At 37.9% G+C, this 21055-nt stretch overlaps 1 protein-coding gene across 2 annotated transcripts; it reads right to left on the bottom strand.

Moving 5' to 3' along the window:
- Positions 1 to 537: 537 nt before the first annotated feature.
- Positions 538 to 19143, bottom strand: SH2D1A (SH2 domain containing 1A). 2 transcript variants are annotated; one of them, XM_061179130.1, is made up of 4 exons: positions 19007 to 19143; positions 6354 to 6417; positions 1598 to 1742; positions 538 to 593 (listed from the first exon to the last, which is right to left on the bottom strand). In XM_061179130.1, the coding sequence occupies exons 1-4, from the start codon at positions 19141 to 19143 to the stop codon at positions 553 to 555; spliced, it is 387 nt and encodes a 128-aa protein (XP_061035113.1). In that variant the 3' UTR covers positions 538 to 552. The 2 variants fall into 2 exon arrangements, with proteins under 2 accessions (XP_061035113.1, XP_061035114.1); XM_061179131.1 differs by having other exon boundaries at positions 553 to 593; positions 1607 to 1742.
- Positions 19144 to 21055: the final 1912 nt, after the last annotated feature.

Below are 21055 nucleotides of genomic sequence, written 5' to 3'. Positions count from 1 at the left end.
TTCTTCACTCTCTATCTAGTACTTGTTTTTAGCACACAGTGCACAGCTTCATATATCCCCAGAGAGCCTATAACACTATAGCTATTGGAGAGCATAATACCTAATGTAGAACCGCACGTGACAAAGACGAGGGACACGAACCAGCTTCCTGCCATATAATCAAGCAAGACATTTTAAAATCAGTAGCTATCAAATAATATTTCACTAAAAATGGTGCTTTTGAGAAAAACTGAGGATTATTTTTATTTACATTTGGCAAGAATTGACATTAATCTTTTATAAAGTATCATTATGTTTTAAATCATTTCCCATTTGTAAATACAATAACTGAAAATAACCTGTGGAATTATTTCTCCCCAATCCTCATTTCAAAGCTCCTCATTATCCGAAAAGTCCATTTCAGCTTTAACATCATGCTAGATGCTTCCATTACAGGACTACGATGGTTTTAGAAATACTTTTGTAGCTCACTGAACTGTATTATCTATTATATATAAGACAGCATATATTTAAATTATTGAAAATAAAGTACAAGGTGTGTTTTATTTTTCTTCATGGTGCTTTCAGGAAGACATCAGGATCTTCTCTTCTCCCTAAAGAAAAATAATAACAAAAATCAAGAAGAGATAAACTTACAAGCTATTAAAATTACAGGTTAACTCAAACATAAAATTTCCAACTGCATAAAGTTCACAAAGATACAATCCAATGATATAGCTCAAGCAACTAGTATTTAAAACTGTTATAGAGAATGGAATACTGAGTCAATTTGTAAATTGGAATTCTATTTACATTTCTTTTAAAAAAGCTAACTACTCATTAATTTAATTCACCACTTGAGTCTGAGTCTAATTGTCAGTTTATGCCTGAGCCTGGGTCCCTGTCAAAAAAGGAAATAACAACTCATTTTATTTTATCATAAATATTTATTGTTTCAATCAACGCGGATCCTCTTACTCCAGACAGATGATTAACCCCTTTCAATAGATATCACCTATCACAAATCTGACAGCTGAGGACATTGGCTAGTGTTCGGTGATTAGCTTGACACGTCCACTAAAATAGCTTTGCTCAGGAGATGTAACAATTTGCGCTAGTGGAAAAATAAAGACTACTAACTTCCTTTCCTTTGCTACAATAAAATTTTATTAATTCAAGCACCACAAATTCAGAAATCGGGATCGCGTGGACCAAGCTAACATTAGCCTTTCCATCCCTGAAGGGAAAACACTGTCTGATAATAAGCAAGGACAAGTCCAGATGTTCTCTGAATTGTCCCGTCTTTCAAATTATTTGTGTCTGAATTAGTGAAGTGAAATGGTACTCATGGAGCGACAAAACAGGCTGGGGAAAACAAGACGGGATAAGAGAGATTAAAACGTTGTGGGCTCATAGAATTTTTTATATTTTTGCAGAGTTTTATTAAAAGTTTATAGTATAGCATGTGGAAATCATAGCATGTGAATAGCCCCCTCTCACTGGGGCTGCTGGCTCCATCTTCTTTCTCATTGCATTTTTCTATAACTATATGTTTATGACTAGGGTGACTCATAGCCCTAAGCTTCCAAACCTGTCAAAAATAAACAGTAAACCATACCTGTAGCACCTTGTGTACTTCTAGCTGAGGGCTTCTTCTCAACTGGATACTGCAAAGGTATTACAATACCTTGATCTGGCTTCTGAAATGCTGAAATGAGATTTTTTATTTTCCGGAAAAATCTTTTATGTACCCCAGGTGCTGTCTGGAAAATAAAAGGCCAAGCAGATTATTCATCTACCTCATAATGATACAAAAAGGGCCTACAAAATGTGCAAGGGATGCTTAGAGAGGTAACATTTGTGTAACTTGTTCAAATATTTGAAAACATAAGGAAGAAGGAAAAACAACATTCTAGAAGAGCTTACTTTGGTTGGCTGAATTTCCCTGCAAGAGGAGCTAACGAGCTGTCATTTCAGCTCTCCCGAGGGTGGTATTAGTTTGCACGAGCTCCTGCTCATCGCCCTGCCCTTGCTGCCTGCTACCCATCATACATCCCGAACCTCTAAGGGTATACAGGCCATTACCCACAATGAATTCACCAACAGAGAGGATGCAGTTAAACAGAGAAAAAACACAGATCCTACAGGTCATTAATAAAAAGCCTAAAGAACAAAAAAAAAGAAGCAAACAAACAAATGAAACAACAACTACAACCCATCCTCCCTGCCATCATTCCACAATATAAAATGCTACACAGGAAATTAAAAAGTGGCTGCTATGAGGCACACAATGCAGGGCTAGTTAGTCCTCACACTCTTTCACTTCACGATATGTCCTGCCTCATCCTACACATTAAATTTTGTCCTCCTTGGGAAACTTCCCTATCCTCCCCCAAATTGCTCTTTGTGTCAACACTTCACTGTGACGAGGTTTTCTCTATGACACGAAAATGAAAGACTAAGGTCGCCTTTATTTATTTATTTGTTTGGTTTTGAAGGGATCATTATTTGCAGGTGACTATTAAAATGTACTCCTCTCCTGACATCAATTCTCTTGTAAAGACACTACTTGAAATCAACAGCAATTTCCTGCAAAAGCTTATGAGCCAAGCTTTAAGCATCAGCTCAAAACTGTCATTTTACATGAAATAAAATAGTATTGCTACAAGCAATTGAACAATGACCAGTTATTTTAGAAAGCTGTTTTTCAGCTATTCCATCTAGAAAGTTTTTGAGGTGGGAGCTATTTGTTTGTTAGCATTTAATGAGAAAACATGAAGGCTGGCATACAGACGTCTGTCAGCTAGACAAAATGCTAAAGACAGCACACCGTCCACTATAACTCTTGGTCATTTCCTACACTGGGGTAAAGAGTTTTTCATTGAAAACACTGAAAAAGTTCTTTTTAGCTTTAAATTAGTGCCAGCTCATAGGCTCACACAGCTACTCAGTAGATACAGAATACTCTCCCACTCAGCTCCAACCTTACAGTCTAAACACCTTCCCAGAACTCTATTGAGACCTCATCCAAAATAATATGGCCATTCTTACAGGGGTCCAAACAGTTCTTTGGCTCCAGGATAGAATCTCCAAATGTCAAAGGCAGGCCATAGGCACAAAAGAACCTTCTTATGTCTTCCTTAGAGCACTTTTTCATTTTCAAAGCACTTTCCCATCTCTTGGCAGTTATTGGCTGATTTGGTTACTCCCATTTGACAGATAAGAAAATGGAAATACAAAGAGATAATTCAGCTTGCCCAAGGTCACACAGATAACCAGAGGCAGAACTGGCTCTAGATCCCAGGACCCAGTCTCTTGCCTTTCAGATTAGGCAGATTAGAGACCAAACAGGTTCTAGTGAAGTTAGAGTCACCAACCAGAAGAGAAACTAATCCACTCCCCCGGTGTGGAAAGATTTCAAACCACACATCTTTTTACCTGTTCTTGTGGCTTGTAAAACCATTTATCAACAGAAGCATCTTTTTTATGAGGATTTGTATGCAGTTAACACTTGATTCTCCATGCTAACGGAGAGGAATAATAGCACTGAATGTAAAAAAGCAATTTGAATTTGGCATGCAATGTTGCATTGACAAATAACTGACTGAATTTATAGTGCTTTGCTTAGGTCAATAAGTAAAATTATATAACATCCACTGATCTACTGATGATCAAATATCCAGAAAAGCCCAAAAGCACTGAAGTCAGCAGGGGGATGTTAGTACATTTTTTACAATGTACCGCAGACAATGAACATATTAATAAATGATAGGTGACTGTATGTGGAATTCTCTGAATTAACAATTTGGCAAAATTTTAGCCTGAGTCACATGAGATAAATTAATATACTAGGCAATGATAAAACCTAAAAGTCTACCTAAAGCTAGAAAATCACATAATATTTGTCTTTCGTAGTTCAGTGGATCCAGGGTTCAATTTCACTCCACTCTTTGAAACAAACTGCAGACACACCTAGATTTCTAGCACAATCTTTGCACAGAAAATTTAGTGCTACTGTCAAGATTTTTCCCACAGTGTGGCAAACTAAAGCATTGTTCCAAAGAGCAATATAAATATCTGTTATTTACCCCATTTTGAAAATACATTTACCACAAGAATTGTACCACTGACATCTCCCATCCTGTCACTGAACTCTGCTATTGTTCAAATTTGCACATTTCCCATACAGTCATCTCTTAGTTATCCATGGAAACATGCTTTGGATCACAGCTGGTCTTCAATATGCTCTAGAGAAATTTCTTCCAGTCAGGTGATATGAGCTCTGAGAATACACACTAGTTTAATATTCACCATAGGAAAACATAACTAGAAGGCAAATTTAGTAGATAGAAAAAATGCAATATGCATTTCAAAAATAAATCTAAAGAGTTTTTTTTTAAAACTGTTTTCCCTTTGGAGAAAACATGCCAATCTTCTGCTCTCTTGGTGCAGATAATTACAATATTATTAGATAAACGGGTCAGACCAGACAACAGAATGAGAGAGCATTTGTGTTCAATAAGCCCTTTCTTCCCTAACATGATCACAAACATGTAACAATCTGCATATGATGTTATACTTGAAATGGAAGAAAACAAGTTTAAAGAAAACGTTACCTAAGCCCTACTAATTTAAGATCCTTTCCATAAAGAATATTCTTCAGCAGCTGAAGGCTACTTCTCTAGGGAGAAGGGCTATTTCTGGTCAAATTATATACAACTATATATGTATATATCATACACTACTATTCCTCATAATAAATGAAATTTAATTTTCTATTCAATCATCTCTGCAGTGATGCAGAGAACTTTTTAAAATAAACGGGTATAAACAGTTTTGATTAGAAATAGTACTGCTTTTCCTCTAATTAGAATGGTAGCATCAATTATCCTGATATAAAGCAACAATGTGTTTGAAAACTTGCCCTAATTCATCTCAGTAGTTCCTAGTTCACCGGTGCATCTGTAAAGGTTAGAGCTATTTTACTTTTTTTTTTAAGTCTAGACTTCAGAGTTTCTTAAATGCATAGATTGATTGAGTTATTAATAGAGGTTGATATTAGCATTTACGTTTTCAAACAGCTCATAATGAAGTGCTTTCGTTATAAAGACGGACTGTTTTTATAAAGAGTCAGAAATCAGAGAAAGCATTTGAAGTCAGAAGTTTCCATTGTAGAGACCTCTACTTTGCTAGCATGGTAATATATTGATACTACCCTGGTACGTGGAAAGAGATTCACTCTACAGGCATTTCTTGCAATGGTACTGTGACTTTCAAATGTTTTCAAAGCCATCAGAACCCATTCTTCTAATGAAATCTTTCTCAGAGCCCCAGTTGATAAGCAAAATAAAAGGGACTGCTCAGATTAAAGACAAATTGGGAACCCAAAGCATACCCACACATCCTCCTATCCTTCTGTAACCCCCCCTGGGCAACTAACTCCGAGGCACTCAGATGAAAGAACCTTAGGATTTTGCGGAACATAGCTTAAAAGTCACTGGAATGTTCCCTCTCTCTCTTTTCTACCTATCCTTGTCCTTCCCATATGGCTAAGCTGGGAGTCCCGCCTCCACAGAAGAGCAGCCTTGATTACCCTAATACTTGGAAAATCCTCTATTCTTCAAATGCTTGTGCTAGATAGCACTTGACTATATACAATCATATTGTTCAGCAACTTGGGTGAGTTCCCATTTTTGAGTGCTTGCTTGCTAGTCCTGTGGCTAAGAGCTTTCTTTATATGCATTATCTCATTTAATCTTCGAAATGAGCCCTATGAGTAAGGGACTATTTTTAGGCTTATTTTACAGATGAAGAAACTGGTTCAAAGAAAAATTAGGTAACCTACCCAAGGTCATAGACCTCTCAGAAAGGGGTTGGGGGTGGATAAGACCTGGAACACACATCCACCTGACAGCAAACGCCAGGCTCTCACATTGCTATTTAATTCATGTTGTATCTCTCAAGGGTTTTATAGGTTCTTAGAAAACAGGAGTCATGTTGTTTCATCCCCCATAGAACCAACACTTGCATTAGTATCATTTGGTAAATAATTGTCGATTTGATTTTTTTATATATTTTTGATATGCTTTCTAAAATTTCACATAGGCACTAAAAGTGTGACACAATCCTTTAACTTTGTTATCTTTTCCCCAAAGTGAGACCACTCCATACAGTGGTGGCTGAACAGAACTGGGACCAAAATTCTCTAAAGGCTTCTTAATGATCCATGAACAATATTGGATTGGAGCTTTAGTGATTTGAATCTGATGAATATTTTGGGAATGTAGGATTTGACAGCTCTTTTATAAAAGCAGTCTAAATTTCAAATACCTCCCTGATACCCCCAGAAGCAAAAATAAATAAAAGAGCTATACCTCAGCACTCCAAGAACCTGTTTCTGTCTGGGACACTCGGTATGTATAAATGTAACCTTGATACCTGTGAAAGAATAAACTTCCATTACTGAAAAATTCCAAAAGAACAATGGATGCTCTAAATTTGAGCTTTAACTATTACATATAAATGATACATATACTGGGACACACGTATATTGCACCACTGCATTCATAGAAAGAAAAGCCTGTGGAATCTAACTTGCTTGCCTATTATATCTAGCTAATCACAGTTTCTAGTAAGCCTTCTTTATCTTTTCATTTTTTTTTCAAACGAGGGAGCTCACACTTCTAAGGATTTGTCAAGGTGAGAGACTGTTGGGACAGAAAGAAACTAGAGACCTGTTGTAATTGGTAAAAATTATGAATTATTAAACAGATTCAACAAAGCATAGTAATATTATTTTTTGAGTACATACAGAGCCTTAAGGTGAAAACATTTCACTGGGGATAAGGTACTATCAGGCCCACTTAAGTTAATAATAATAATAATATTAATTATAAATATAATAAATGTGGTATATTCCTATGATATTACTATTACTATATAACTTTATAATACATTATAATATAGTACTAATAGTAATTTGAATTAAAAAGGAGCCCTGCTAAAGTACTTGAAATCAGCTTGTCCTTTTAGATGGGGTAAACGTTTTCCCCCATTATTCACTGTGTATGCATATTGTATATCTGTATAGTTGATTTCTACTACATGCCAAGAGTTTTACATGTATGAGTTTGCTCAGGCTGCCATAGCAAAATACCAGTCTGTGTGGCTTAAACAAAAGAAATTTATTTTCTCACAGCCCTGGAGGCTGGAAATCCAAGGTCAAGGTGACAGTAACATAGGTTTTATTCTGAGGCCTCTACTCTTGGCTTGTAGGCAGCCACCTTTTAGCTGTGTTCACATGACCTTTTCTTTGTATGTGTGTATGTGTGAAGAGAGAGATCTCTCTTCTTATAAGTCCACCAGTCCTATTGGATTGGGGTCCCATCCTTACAACCTCGTTTAACCTTAATTACATCCTAAAGGCCTATCTCCAAATACAGCCATATTGGGGGTTGAGCTTCAACATATGAATATGGGGGGAGAGGGTACATGATTCAGTCCATAGCATTCCAACACTGGTATCTCCAAATTCACATCCTTCTCACATACAAAATACATTCATTCCATCCCAACAGCCTTAAAAGTCTTAAACACATTCCAGCATCAACTCTGAAGTCTAAATAAAGTCCAAAGTCTCTTCTAAAGATCATCTAATGAGATACAGGTGAGACTTGGGGATATGACTGCTGCTGAGGCAAAATTCTTCTCCAGCTGTGAACCTGTGAAACCAGACAAGTCATGTGCTTCCAAAATACAGGAAGACAGGCATAGGACAGATATTCCCATTCCAAAAGGGAGATATCGGAAGGGGAAAAGGGGTGACAGGTCCCAAAAATGTCCGAAATCTCATAAGGCAAATTCCATTAGATCTTAATGCTTGAGAATAATCCTTTTTGGATTGATGCTCTGCCCTCCAGGCCCACTGGGTGGCACTGTCACCCCCATGGCTCTGCAGGGGCAGCCCCACCCACTTGGCTCTGTTGGGCAGCTGATCCCACCTTTGAAATCTAGGTGGAAGCAGCCTTGCCCACCTGGGCTTAGGCACTCTGGGCCTGTGGTGGGAGTGGTAACCCTGATGATCTCTGAAACAACTTCAGGATCATTTTTCCATTTTCTTGAAAGATAAAGCATGTTTGCAGCCAAATTGCACTATTGTCCTGTCCTGTTCCCTTTGGTCCAAACTGACAGTGTCTCTGATGCTTTGGTCCAAACTCTATTCCTGGCTTCTGTTGAGATGACTAGTTAGCATCATGGGTAATCTCCTTAAGGAGTGATTATCCAGCCACTCCCTTGGTATTCTCTCCAGACCAAGTTTCCTCATTTTTTGCCATATGAGTAGGCTGAGAATTTTCCAAATCTTTGTATTCTGGTTTCTTTTTGCTTAACAATTCCTTCCTCAATTCATGTCTCTCCTTTCGCATTTTGTTATAAGTAGTCAGGAGGAACCAAGCTATTCCTTCAACACCTTGCTTAGAAATCTCTCCAGCTAAATATCCACTTTGCAAGTTCTACCTTCCACAAAATACTAGAACACAGTTCAGCCAAGTTCTTTGCCATTTATAATTAAGGATGGCTTTTCCTTTAGTTTCCAACAACACGTTCCTCATTTCCATCTGAGACCTCATCAGAATGACCTTTAACATCCATCATTCTACCAATACTGTGTTCACAGTATTGGTAGGCTTTTTCTAGCATGCATCTCCAAACTCCTCTAGCTTCTACCCATGACCCAGTTCCAAAGCCACTTTCACATTTTTAGGTGTTTGTTACAGCAGCACTGTACTTGTCAGTACCAAAATCTGTACTAGTCTGCTCAGGCTGCCATAACAAAATACCATAGGCTGGGTGGCTTAAACAAAAGAAATTTATTTTCTCACAGTTCTGGAGCTGGAAGTCCAAGATCAAGGTGCCAGCAACATAGGTTTCATTCCAAGGCCTCTTCTCTTGGCTTGTAGATAGCCACCTTCTTGCTGTGTGCTCACATGACCTTTTCTTTGTGTGCATTCATTGAGAGAGGGTGCTCTCTCTCTTCTCATAAGGCCAGAACGCTATTGGATTAGGGACCCACCCTTATGATCTCATTTAACCTAAATTACCTCCTAAAGGCCCTATTTCCAAGTACATCCACATTGGGAGTTAGGGCTTCAATACATGAATTCGACAAGGACACAATTCAGCCCACAGCACATGCATTATCTCTTTTGGGCCCCATAGTAATCCTATGAACTTTATATTGTGAAATTGATTTTATAGATGAGGAAACTGAGACTTTGAGAAGTTAAGTAACCAAAGCCACACTACAAATCAAGCATCAAAGATGGGATTTAAATCAGGCCTCTTTGACTCTAGAGCTCTGGCTTTTGATCCCCACACTGTAATGGATATAGATTATTTATTATATTTTAGTATCTATGGTACTGCTACTTAACTTGCCTAACAAACCTTTGCTTCCTAGCAAAGTATGGTAAACTTTATGCTGAATTACTTGAAATTATGAATCTGAATCTTCACAGAGTTTTATTTCAGACATTTTCTGATTGCTATTCTTCGGAACAAGTTTGGGTCAAAATATATCTTTGATTAGAATACATGCTGGGACTTCCCTGGCAGTCCAGTAGTTAAGACTCCACGCTTCCAATACAGGGGGTGCAGGTTCCATCCCTGGTTGGGGAACTAAGATCCCATATGCAGCGTGGCGCAGCCAAGAAATTTTTTTAAAAAAGAAAAAAAAATACATGCTAAAGTCTGGTAAAATTAAATGTGTTTAAACCTAAAAGAACCTAAAGTATCTCAAACAGGGTCAAGCTTGAGTAACTGACCTCACTTACCATTAATCCCCTATAGAACTAAAAGTCTTTATGTGGATTAAATTACTATATTTTTAATCACTATCCATCAGTACTATTACCTAAAGGATGAAAAAATTAGGTCTAAAACACTCTAATCAGGTTCATTCAATTTGTGAAACCCAAAAAAGGGTCAATTTAATTTGCTGGTGCAATTACAGGAAATGTTTCATTTTTGTTATAAAGGTTTGCCAGAATATTTAGATCATATATGAAATAGCTTGATATATGCATATAGTATACTTTTAGCATATATAATATGCTAAATAAATATAAAATATTACATTGTAAAGTCTTTTGTTTTTTTAAGCAATTGAAATGTACCTCACTGATTTCAGTAAGTACACTACAGGGAACAAAGCAAGAGCTTTGATTTCCATTTTTCACCATGGGAACTCCAAACATAAGGGTTTAAGTGGTTTTCTTAAAGTCACACAGCAGAGAATTCCCTGGCAGTCCAGTGGTTAGGACTTGGTGCTTTCACTGCCAGGGCCTGGGTTCAATCCCTGGTCCGGGAACTAAGACCCACAAGGTGCCAAAAAAAGAAAAGAAAAAAAAAAGTCACACAGCAAAATGGAGGTAGGAGCAGGGAAATAGCATAGGCCTTTAGTTCCATTTTCCCTATGGGAAGAGATTAATGGCAGTAATTCAGTATCATTAAAGGTGTTGTGGAAATGCATTATTTAAAATTTCAGCAACAATGCAAACAAAATCATAGGCAACCAGTTTTCCACTTTCTCAAACAGTGGGTTTCTAAAAGATACAATGAATCTATCTCCCTACTACCATTCAGCCTCATTTAGTCAAAATAAATGAGTCTGTTTTGAAAATGATTTCCTAACGAATCTGATCTTATCGCACTTTCAGTTAAGCAGCAGGAACCTGAGTACCACTTCAAAAGTCCTTACCTCCTTCAGTCTTGAACAACCTGGTGCTAGTGGCACATAAAACTCCTTGTGATTAACCCATCCAACTTTAACAATCTCCTACTCCCCAACTCCTCAAATTTCTGAATGAGCAAAATTGTTTCACCCCTCAAACAAGCCAGCAGTTCATCTCTTCCACTTCCAAGTTGCTGAAGTCACTGACCAAAGATCCCCTGTAGCCAACTGTCGTTGATATACTCTCATATATCACTGATGGAAGAGATTTAAAACAGTGCGATTCAAATTATGTTCTCAGGGTAATAACAGTGCTTCACCTGGGACCTTGCTAGAAATGTAGAATCTCAGGCCCCACTCCAGAATTGCTGAGTCAGAATCTGCGTTTTAACAAGATTTCCAGATGATTTGTAGGAACATTAAAGTTACAGAAGGATTGATTAAAATGCATGGAAAATGCTCACAACTCATTGGGAATATTGATGGCAATTTCTCCAAAGTCAAGCTGGCTTCTTTCACCACCGCCATAGTCACTCAATTTTTTTTTTAGTCTATGTTTTAAGAATGAAATTTTATTTAAATATAAGCTGAAGCTTTTTCAATGCTTTTGGTCTTCACAGAACAGTGTTTCTGAACTTTTTACTCCCTCTTCCCCAACAAGATTTCATAGTTTTGTTTTCTGTAGCTTGTATTATGAAACAATAATTCTATAATACAAAAGTAAATGAAAATATTGATTATGTTTTTTTCCAAACTACACATACTCTCTCCCTGTCCACTGAAAAATCACTCTTTTAGGAAATAAATTGACAAGTTATAACAAGAGCCATAAAACTGTGCGTATTTTTACCTAATGACCTTCTTTATCTTCATACACTCTAAGGAATCAAATGGAAAAAGCAATTTGACAAAGATTTTCATAGTAGTTCTATTTTAATAATGAAAAATGGAATTAACCTAAGGAATGTTACTCAAAATAAGGAAATGGCAGCAGAAAGAATGGTTCAAAACTATACCAAAGTTCAAAGTTATTAGAGAGCTACGTTTTTCAAAAAATTTTAAACACCTGGACCATGTTGATATAAAATGATGGTATGTGAAAAAAGTGGACACAAGGAGAGCCGCCACTCTGATTACTGTTCAAAACTATCCCCATATGTATATAAACTAGAAGTAAATTTAAACTAATATAAATGCATCCTTGCATATTAATTTTCCATTTTTTTTTCTTTTGGCCACGCCACGGCATTCAGGATATTAGTTCCCCGACCAGGGATTGAACCCGTGCCCCCTGCAGTGGAAGCACGGAGTCTTAACCACTGGACCGCCAGGGAAGTTTTGTAATTTCCCTTATAAAGTTATACAAGTGACTAACAACATTTTTTTAAAGAAACAGAAGTAAAATTACAATTTGGAGCTTTACAAATCTAGCCTAAGCAAATCACAAATCAGAAAAATATCATTCATCTTTAAAACCTGTTACATCCCTTTTAGGATTATTCTTCCTCTGACTCCCCATTAATATAGACAAACCAAGAATGTAGTGTAATTTTAACTTCCTTCCTCCATCAAACCTTTTGTCACACTTGATGATAAGCCTGGAATTTTAAATTTATCATGAAAAAATCTAGAAAATAAATAATTGGTAGAAAACAATAGAGATTTTTGTTGTTGTTGCCATTAATTAATTTTCTTAAAAAATTAATTTCTTAAAAAAAAAATATTTTGCATTTTAATGACTACAAAGCATGTGCTGATTCAGTCCCTGCTAATATTAAAAATTGCCTTTATTTTTTTAAAAGCTGTCCCCAACTCTTAAAAATGTGTTCTGGTTAGAAAGAGACAAGAAGAAAGCAACCTGACTTATTTTTTCTTTTCTCAAAGGGTCAGCGTTGGGGACAGATCTTGCTTTACAATTGACAAAACCACATCAATTCCTTCTTTATACCACTTCAAGGACTACGCAAAAGAAAAGGTTTAGGTACATCTGACTTCTTCATGACACCACAAATAAAGCAAGCTAGTGCCCAGGCTGTCTATGTCTATACAAACGAATGTTACATGAAAAATTCAAGGCACAATTATAATGTGACTGTTTTTTTAACAAATATTTCAGAGCTTTTATACCCAGAGGAATGGTATCCTATAGAAAGCCACTCTGATCCAAGAGGTTTTCGAATTTCATATGGCCCAATCTTCATTCTTTCAGAGTGAATTTGAATTTTCAGAACCATCAAAAGTCATTCAGCTTCAAGTTTGATGGTAAAACTATGTAATACCAGTTTCGATGAGTCATGACAATAAATATAATCTCTTCTTCCCTTGAAGTGCCATAGAACGTTTTATTTATGTACTCATACAATGGTCTAACTTTGTCTCACAATTATTTATGGAGCTTTTATTTATATTAACAAACACCTACTACATATTAACTTTATAAATGTTAACTCATGCAATAATTCTCATAACAACCCTATGAGGTAAGTACTGTAGTATTATTATTGCCATCACCCTTTTCACAGATGAGGAACCTGAGACAGAAAGTTTAAGTAACTTGCTCAAGGTAAAATAGCTGGTTAAGGGCCAGAATTGAGATGCACACCCACAGGGTCTGGCTGTAAGATATGGGCTCTTAACCATCTTTCTATGCTGCCTCTCTCTTATATCAGAGGGAATGAGTTAACAAATTGATCTTAAGGTGAATCCAAAAGCATAGTTCTCAAAAAGGGAGGGAGTCTGCTTGGCCTTACGACCGGAGAGAAAGGGCAAAGGAAGGGGTTAGAGCATAGAGACAAGATGGGGAGAGCCCAAAAGAGGTCAACCTAGGCTTCCCTTTTGCTTTAAACTAAATGACATCTTCAGACTAATCTTGCAACTTAATTTTACATTGTCAACCAGAGTCAGCACTTGATTTATTGGCCTGTGAATTGTCCATTTGGTGGTTTGTGTATTGCACATTTAATCCTAGGCTGGCCTTCAGGCTTGCTCTGCCATTAATGGATTGTACTTAAATAATCCAAAGTAATTCTAGTGGCCTCAATTATCATGAAGATAAATGCGGCGCCAACACACATATCCAACTGTATTCAAAAACTAACTCTAAGTTTTATAATTTCTCATTCTTCTGTTCCCTGCAATTACAACTGATAAGCTGGATTTTATTTTGTCACTGTTCCTTCCCCCATTTCTCCAGTTCAATTGTTTGATAGGCACTTTATCCCCAGTCATCCTTTAAATCTTAAAGGACAAAAAGATAATTATCCTTTTATCTAAAGACATATATGTCAAATGACTTCATTATGTGTCCTTGAGGCTAAAGAATATAATAGCATTTCTTCTTCCAAATCTTCCATCAGATAAAAGTAGCAAACTCAGATATGTACAGAGGATGTACAGAAATAAACTATTTCTTCAAAGTAATTATTTTAAATATTTTAAATTTGTTTTTCTCTTATCACCATCAAACTATCCCAGTGGGCATTTAGGACTTTCCCAATGGCTGTCTACATTAGGGGTGAAAAGGGGAGAAATGTGAGGGCTCACATGTACCTTAGTGAAAAGAAACTTGATATACCTTGAAAACCAAAAAGAGTAAAATTAAATTAAATTTAATTTAAACTATTTGCATTAATAAGAACTTTTAGTATACTGGATGGATACAAAAAAAACCATAAAGTCAGTAGCTTTCCTGTTGCAAAAGAAAATATAGTGGGAAAAGATTCCATTCATGATAGAAACAAAAAAATAGACACATACATTCATACTCACAATAACTAGAAATAAACAACAAAAACTATGCAAGACCTATGGGAAGAAAACTACAAACCTCTATTGATGGATGTAAATGAAAAAATTAATAAATGGAGAGACATAACAGGATTTTGGATAGGAAGACTAAATTCTTTAAAGATGACAATTCCTCCTTAACTTATTAATGAGTTTAATGTAACCCCAATGGGATTTTTTTTAACTTAACAAAATCATTCTAGATTTCATCTTGAAGAACCAACAAGTAAGAACAGCAAATAATTTTTTAAATGTATTAAAACATTATCATACTACACATAGCGCTAGTGGTACAAGAATAAATAGATCAATTGAGCCAAATAGATAACTGCGAAACAGTAACTGTTATATGTAAGAATTTAATGTATAGTAAAGTAGGCTAATAAATCAATCAGGAATGGAAGTTCTATTTATAAATTATTAGCTATTTCGAAACAAAATCAAATTAGATCCTTTCTCCACATAAAAATAAAATTCCAAATGGAATTAAAGAGTTAAGTGTTAACTAACCAAACCACAAATTTAAAACAAAAATTGAAGTGAAGTTTTATGACATCTCTGCAGGTCAAAGAACTTTCTAAGTTGGGAAGCAAAGGGGGAAGTCAAACACAAAGAAAATGAGTGACGGACTTGACTACTAAAAATGTTAATTTTTTGTGTGTCAAAGAAAAGTAATGGCAAACACTAAACTGAGAAAAGATACTTTCAATAGATCAAGGATTAGTATATAAAAACTCATAATGTGTTAAGAAAAATAGTAAGATCCAAATGGTTAAATAGGCAAAGTACACAAAGAGCCAATTCATGAACAAGGAAATACAACAGTTTACCAACCATATAGACACTCAATCACTAAAGAAATATGAAATAAAGAGTGAGACACCAAATTTCAAGAAGAATTTTTTTTTTAACAAGAATACCCACTTCTAGGGATGGTGCGGTGAGACAGGCACTTTCATGCAGTACTGGTGAGCATATATATAAACGGGAATAACCATTTAGGAAAAAATATTTGGTGATCATGTATACATCAAGAATCTTAAGCTGTCCATGTTTTCTGATCTAAAAATTGCACACCTTGAAATTCATTATAAGGAAGTCATCATAAATACAAGGAAACCTTTATGGATTGAAATATGAATCATGACGGAATTTATAATAGCAAAAACCTGGAATGATTCAAATGTCTAAAAATAGAGGACTGGTTAAGGAAAATATAGTTGGACTGGTTGGACTATCATGAAATCATTAAAAATAATGTTTTTAAATCATTTGTAAGAACATTATATATAAATGTGTTTTTTTCACGTTAAGTGGAAAATGCAGCAGAATACAATAGTGTAAGAGCACATGTGTTTATAAAGCAATTTGTTTTATTAAAATACAGAAGAAAAACCACTTAGTTTTCAACAGTAATTGTCTTTAGGTTATAAAACTATAGATGATTTTCCCTCATTTCCATTATCTACATTTAAAAAACTTTCTACAATATGAATAAGTGTTTAGGAACTATTTTTAATAGACTTATACCAAAATCTAGATTTACTTATTGAAAATAATTGGAAGAAAAACTTCTCGCTCTAAATGAAGGTGAGCAATCCTATAAATGGAAAATTTCTTTAATACTTTATGAGATTCAATTTCCCAAAATGAACAGAAGGAAAGGCCTTACCTAAAGGCCATGATTGGGGGTTCAGAACTGGGGAAAGGAGCAAACCTAGTTAGCAAGTATAGTTTAAAGTACAGTTCGAAAGGCATATGCAATGTGTTATTTCTACAATAAAAGTACAGAAACTGAAGCTCAACCAAACCTTCTTGGATAATGAGAAGAAACAAAAGACAGATTGAGAAACTATTCTGAGTGAACCCTACAGTCAAATATATGCTTGTTAGCTATACCTTGCTGTTCATATATATGAGACACCATTTACATTGTTATTTCTGCTGTATATCATAACCATAGATGTTTTGGTATAAAATGAGTATGTGGTTTGTTTCAAAATAAAATTTGATTTTGTTACTACAGCGTAGTACTAAAAAGGAGGAAATGAAATGTTTATGTTTATCAAAAGGGATCCTTGGCCCAAAAAAGGCTGAGAAACTGTCATAAAAGGCAATGTATCCTTGTGTCTTTCCTCTGCAGCAGTCTGGCCATCACTCTCCAGGACTCAGAGGCCTCAGTGTGCCCATCGAAAGATATGCTAGGGGGACTCCCAATTTGCCGACAATTTTCTGCTACTTCATAAGGAGGTTTGCACGGAAAACTAAGAGTCATAAAAACTGCATTTATGCAAGATTTACTTTGGGTGAAATCTTAACTTGAGAATTTCCCACCTGCCTAAATTAATACCTTATGTGGTCCTGGCCTACGTGGGAAAAAGGCTAAGATTATCCTTCTCTCTTGCATCTTTTACCAACTGTAATCTTATGCAGAAGGTAGAACACACATTACTATTCCTGTTTTACAAATATGGAAACCAAGACCCAGAGAAGTTGAGTGATTTCCCCTGAGTCCACACCCTGGCCTCCTGATATCAGCCCAAAAGCTTTCTGCAGTAAAGAACAGTATTTGTCTTGACAGTTCATTCGTTAATTCAAAAACGTTTATTGAGCACCTATTGCGTGCCTCACAATGCCTGTTACGTGCCAGGCTGTGTTCCTGGTGTGGGAGACAATGTCCCTGTCCTCACGGAGATTACATTTTAGCAGGAAAGCTCAGCAAGACATAAGTAGACAAGCAAATGTCAGATAGTTTAAAGTTCCCTGAAGAAAAATAAAGTGATAGAGTGTAACTGGGACAGGGAGAGGGCACTTATTTTAGATAGGATGGTCAAAGAAGTCCTCTCTGAGGGAAGAGGCAGAAGGAATAGTTAAGTGCAAAGATCCTAAGCAGGGAGCAGCTTGGCAAGCTCGAGAAACAACAAAGAGGCCAGTGTGTCTGAAGTCTTAGGAGCATCCTGCCACACACTGTCCCCTGCTCTTCCACCTCTTCCCAGGCTTCTTTTGTACCTTATTTTTTACCTCTAGGTTAACGAGCCCATTACCTCCTTTGTCAGCTTCCCTAAAGAAGCCCCTTTCACCAGTCTACTCACTCCTCCACCTTCTTTTGATAAGAAAAGAGCCTAGGAATACTTGTTGGCTTTCACTGACCGTCTCCAGTTTCCACTTGGGAAAAACAATAATATAAAGAAAATGTAAGATCTGAGCCCAAGAGATTCAATAGCTTGCACGTATTGCCCTGGAAGCTTTTATAACAAATGCATCTAGCGTGGCCTGAGAGTTGCCACAAACATGTCTTGACTGTTTAAAAAAACACAATAAACAATGAAAATCCTCTAACACTAGGCTCAATACAATCTCTCTTCAATGACCCAGAAGGAACTTCAAAACCTTGCAGTGTATCGTCAGACACCGAAATTACTACCAAGCATTTTCCCTCATTTTGTTTCTGTCTAGAAGCTACCGTGCAGGGCTGGTGTTTCCGTGGATGTTTTTGTCCTGCTAACAAAGAGTGATCGAGCTAGGTACTTCCTTAGAAATGCCCTGTGAGTACTTAAAGATATAGACTGAAAAAAACAAAGAATATAATAACAATACTGAGTACCGAAAGAAATAGACTGAAAAAATAATAATATAATAATAACAACAACAACAACAACAACAGCTTACTTTTACTGAACATTTAGTATGTGTCAGGTCCAGTGCTAAATTTTCTACCTGCATTATGGCATTTAATCCTCACACTCCTATGAGGTAGGTAGTAATATTATTTACATTTTATGGACAAGAAAACTGAGGGGCTGAGAGGTTAACTTGCCAAAGTCAGCATCAGACCAGCACAAGATTAGGTCTCAGATCTGCCTGACTCTGGAGTCCTGGAGCAAAGATGAAGGTGCATCTGATTCAAAACGGGGCGTTAGACTAAGAGATGCTTAGGTAAAGAGCAAAACTGAATCATACAAGGGTGTTTTCCCTCCATGCCCTTTATGACTATTGTCAGTCCAAGCTTTTATCAAGAAAGGCTCTATTTCTGAAACCCCCCTCCCCTGCCAACTCCTCTAAAGAAAACTCAATAAGTAGATCCAGAGAGGTGGTTTTATTCAGAAACATCCCTCTCTCTGCGTCCTGACCTAACTGGCATTGATGTCTTAAAGTAATAGATTCAGTTTCTTAGTCTTCTTCCTCTCCTTAAATTTGACGTTCCTTTGGGAAGGCACCTCCAAAGCCATTTCAGGAGAGCTGGAGAGAGAGGCTTCTCCTTCCCTGAGGAGCTGGTGGCCCCCAATCTGGCTGCTCCACCATCATCGCAGGCCTCCACCTTGCTGGCCTCTATTAGAGGTCAAAACTGAAATCGGGAGCCTGAGCCCTTTTGGCAGCAAAGGTGCATTCTAGACTGCGTTTCCCCACCCCAAAGGGCACCCGCAGGAGGCCCAGGCGTGAAACCCCCAGGGGGGGCCTGGGCCGGGCCTGGGGCTGCGCGGTGGGCAGTGGAGGCTCCCACCACGTACTCACAGAACACACAGGCAGTACACGCCCGGGACGCTCTCGCTGTCCCTCAGCAAATAGCTGCCGTCCAGACCCGTGGCGAGCAGGAGCTTCTCCCCCGTCTCCCGGCTGATTTTGCCGTGATACACAGCCACAGCATCCATGGCCTGGGGAGCTCTTGGGAGGACCGAGGCGCGGGACGGTAGCGGGCAGATGCCGCCGCTGCTGCTGCTGCTGCTGCCGCCGCAACCAACACGAGTCAGCCACCCGCCTCCCACTTCAGCCAGATGTGCAAAAAAGAGAGAGGAGCGCCCGAACAACAGGATGTTGTCTACCTGCCTGAAAACCTCCCTCTCACGGTTCAATTAAAACCAGCTCAGCAGTTTAGCAGCTTGGTTATTGCCATAGGGTTCGATCCCCCTCCCAGGCCCACCCACGCAACACAGGGTTCGGACGGACGGGTGGACAGAGAGGGGAGCACCATTGGAAGAAGGTCTTTGCAAGATTTGGCCTGTACTCCCAACGCACGCAGACAGGAATGCTTGGTAATGCTCCTGTCCTTGCAGTTTTCCCGGGGGGCCACCATGACTTAGCTTAACTAACTGACTTAACTTAATTAGCTTAACTAATCAGTCCCCAAAGGGGTTGATGACAGAGGCAAGTTGTACATGACCTTCACGTGGGGCAGAAACATACTGACAGAGAATGAAAGGCCCCGAAGTTCTGAGACCAAAACACAGAAGCTATCAGTACTGTCGGTGAACATGCACCACTGAGCACAGCCAGGAGGCTCCTACAGAATCAGAAGTAGTAAGTGAACAGCGGACTTGGGACAAGTGCCTCCTCTCGCCCTGCCCTCCCCCTCCTCTTTTTTAATATCTTTTTTTAAAAATTATTATTTATTTATTTATTTATTTGGCTGTGTTGGGTCTTCGTTTCTGTGCAAGGGCTTCCTCTAGTTGCAGCAAGCGGGGGCCACTCTTCATCGCGGTGCACGGGCCTCTCACTATCGCGGCCTCTCTTGTTGTGGAGCACAGGCTCCAGACGCGCAGGCTCAGTAATTGTGGCTCACGGGCCCAGTCGCTCCGCGGCATGTGGGATCCTCCCAGACCAGGGCTTGAACCCGCGTCCCCTGCATTAGCAGGCAGATTCCCAACCACTGCGCCACCAGGGAAGCCCTCCCCTCCTCTTTGACTCCTCCTAGTCATCTCCAGCAATCTTAATCCTGAACAAATCAAAGTTTCCCAACCTTCCTGTCCAAGATCCCAAAGTGCTGGTTGAGGTACAAAAATCAGTCTGCATCCAAAAATGTTCCAGATTTATCTATTTGATGGGCCTTAGATGAGAGAATAAACCATTTAATTGGTGCTTTGTCTTTATGTGGACTTGTATGTGCCCTTTGATGTATAGGGCCCACCTTTTAGCATTTGGGGCATTGAACTTGTTTTAAATCACACTGTGAGTGTTGAGAATTGTGTTGTAACTTTTATCATCTGTTGTTAATAGAGAATATGGTTTTTGTTCAGTTGATGCTAAACTATCATAAATTTTTTAGAACCTTTCAACCTTTATTTCCTTCTCTCTTCTATTTCAAGATGTGCTGTTAATATTTCCCCCAAACTTCCTCCTTCTTCACTAGAACAAGACTTTGTTTAATGCTTGAAGCTGAACGGTCTTCTACATTTTTCCTTTTGAGTATGTAAAATAATTTTTTAAATTGGAATTTAAGTAGCCGAAGTTATGTTGTCTGTTGTGTCTCTTCAACAACATCAGCACCTAGTTCCTTGAGAACCTGGTACAGCTGGGAGCCCAACAGGGAGAACAATTTTTAAATCTTCACTAGTCCTACTGATGGATCAGATGTGCAGAGCTGCCTTACGCCAAAAGCCAGATATTTGCTGTCCATCCGCTATGGTTGAAAACAATCCTCTACGATTTCAGTGGCAGCTCGTAGTTACTCTCCTTGATTGGTGCATACTTGGCCTTAGAATCTATCAACCTTGGTAGATAAACTGTAAACATAAGCCTCCTACATTCATTTGCAACACCAAGAATAAAAAAATAAAACAGCATTCA

This window comes from Eubalaena glacialis, chromosome X, assembly GCF_028564815.1.
Source record: "Eubalaena glacialis isolate mEubGla1 chromosome X, mEubGla1.1.hap2.+ XY, whole genome shotgun sequence".
Classification (NCBI taxonomy): domain Eukaryota; kingdom Metazoa; phylum Chordata; class Mammalia; order Artiodactyla; family Balaenidae; genus Eubalaena; species Eubalaena glacialis.
Note: the sequence above shows the minus strand (reverse complement) of the source record. Positions and strands in the feature narration are given on the sequence as shown.

What these genes read in the sequence shown, in the direction of transcription:
- SH2D1A (XM_061179130.1), bottom strand. Translation starts at nt 19,143, where the DNA reads ATGGATGCTGTGGCTGTGTATCACGGCAAAATCAGCCGGGAGACGGGG. An exon ending in GTGTACTGCCTGTGTGTTCT is followed by an intron (nt 6,418 to 19,006) that starts GTGAGTACGTGG and finishes ATTCTTTCACAG; the next exon opens with GTATCAAGGTTACATTTATA. An exon ending in AAGTACACAAGGTGCTACAG is followed by an intron (nt 594 to 1,597) that starts GTATGGTTTACT and finishes ATTTTTCTTTAG; the next exon opens with GGAGAAGAGAAGATCCTGAT.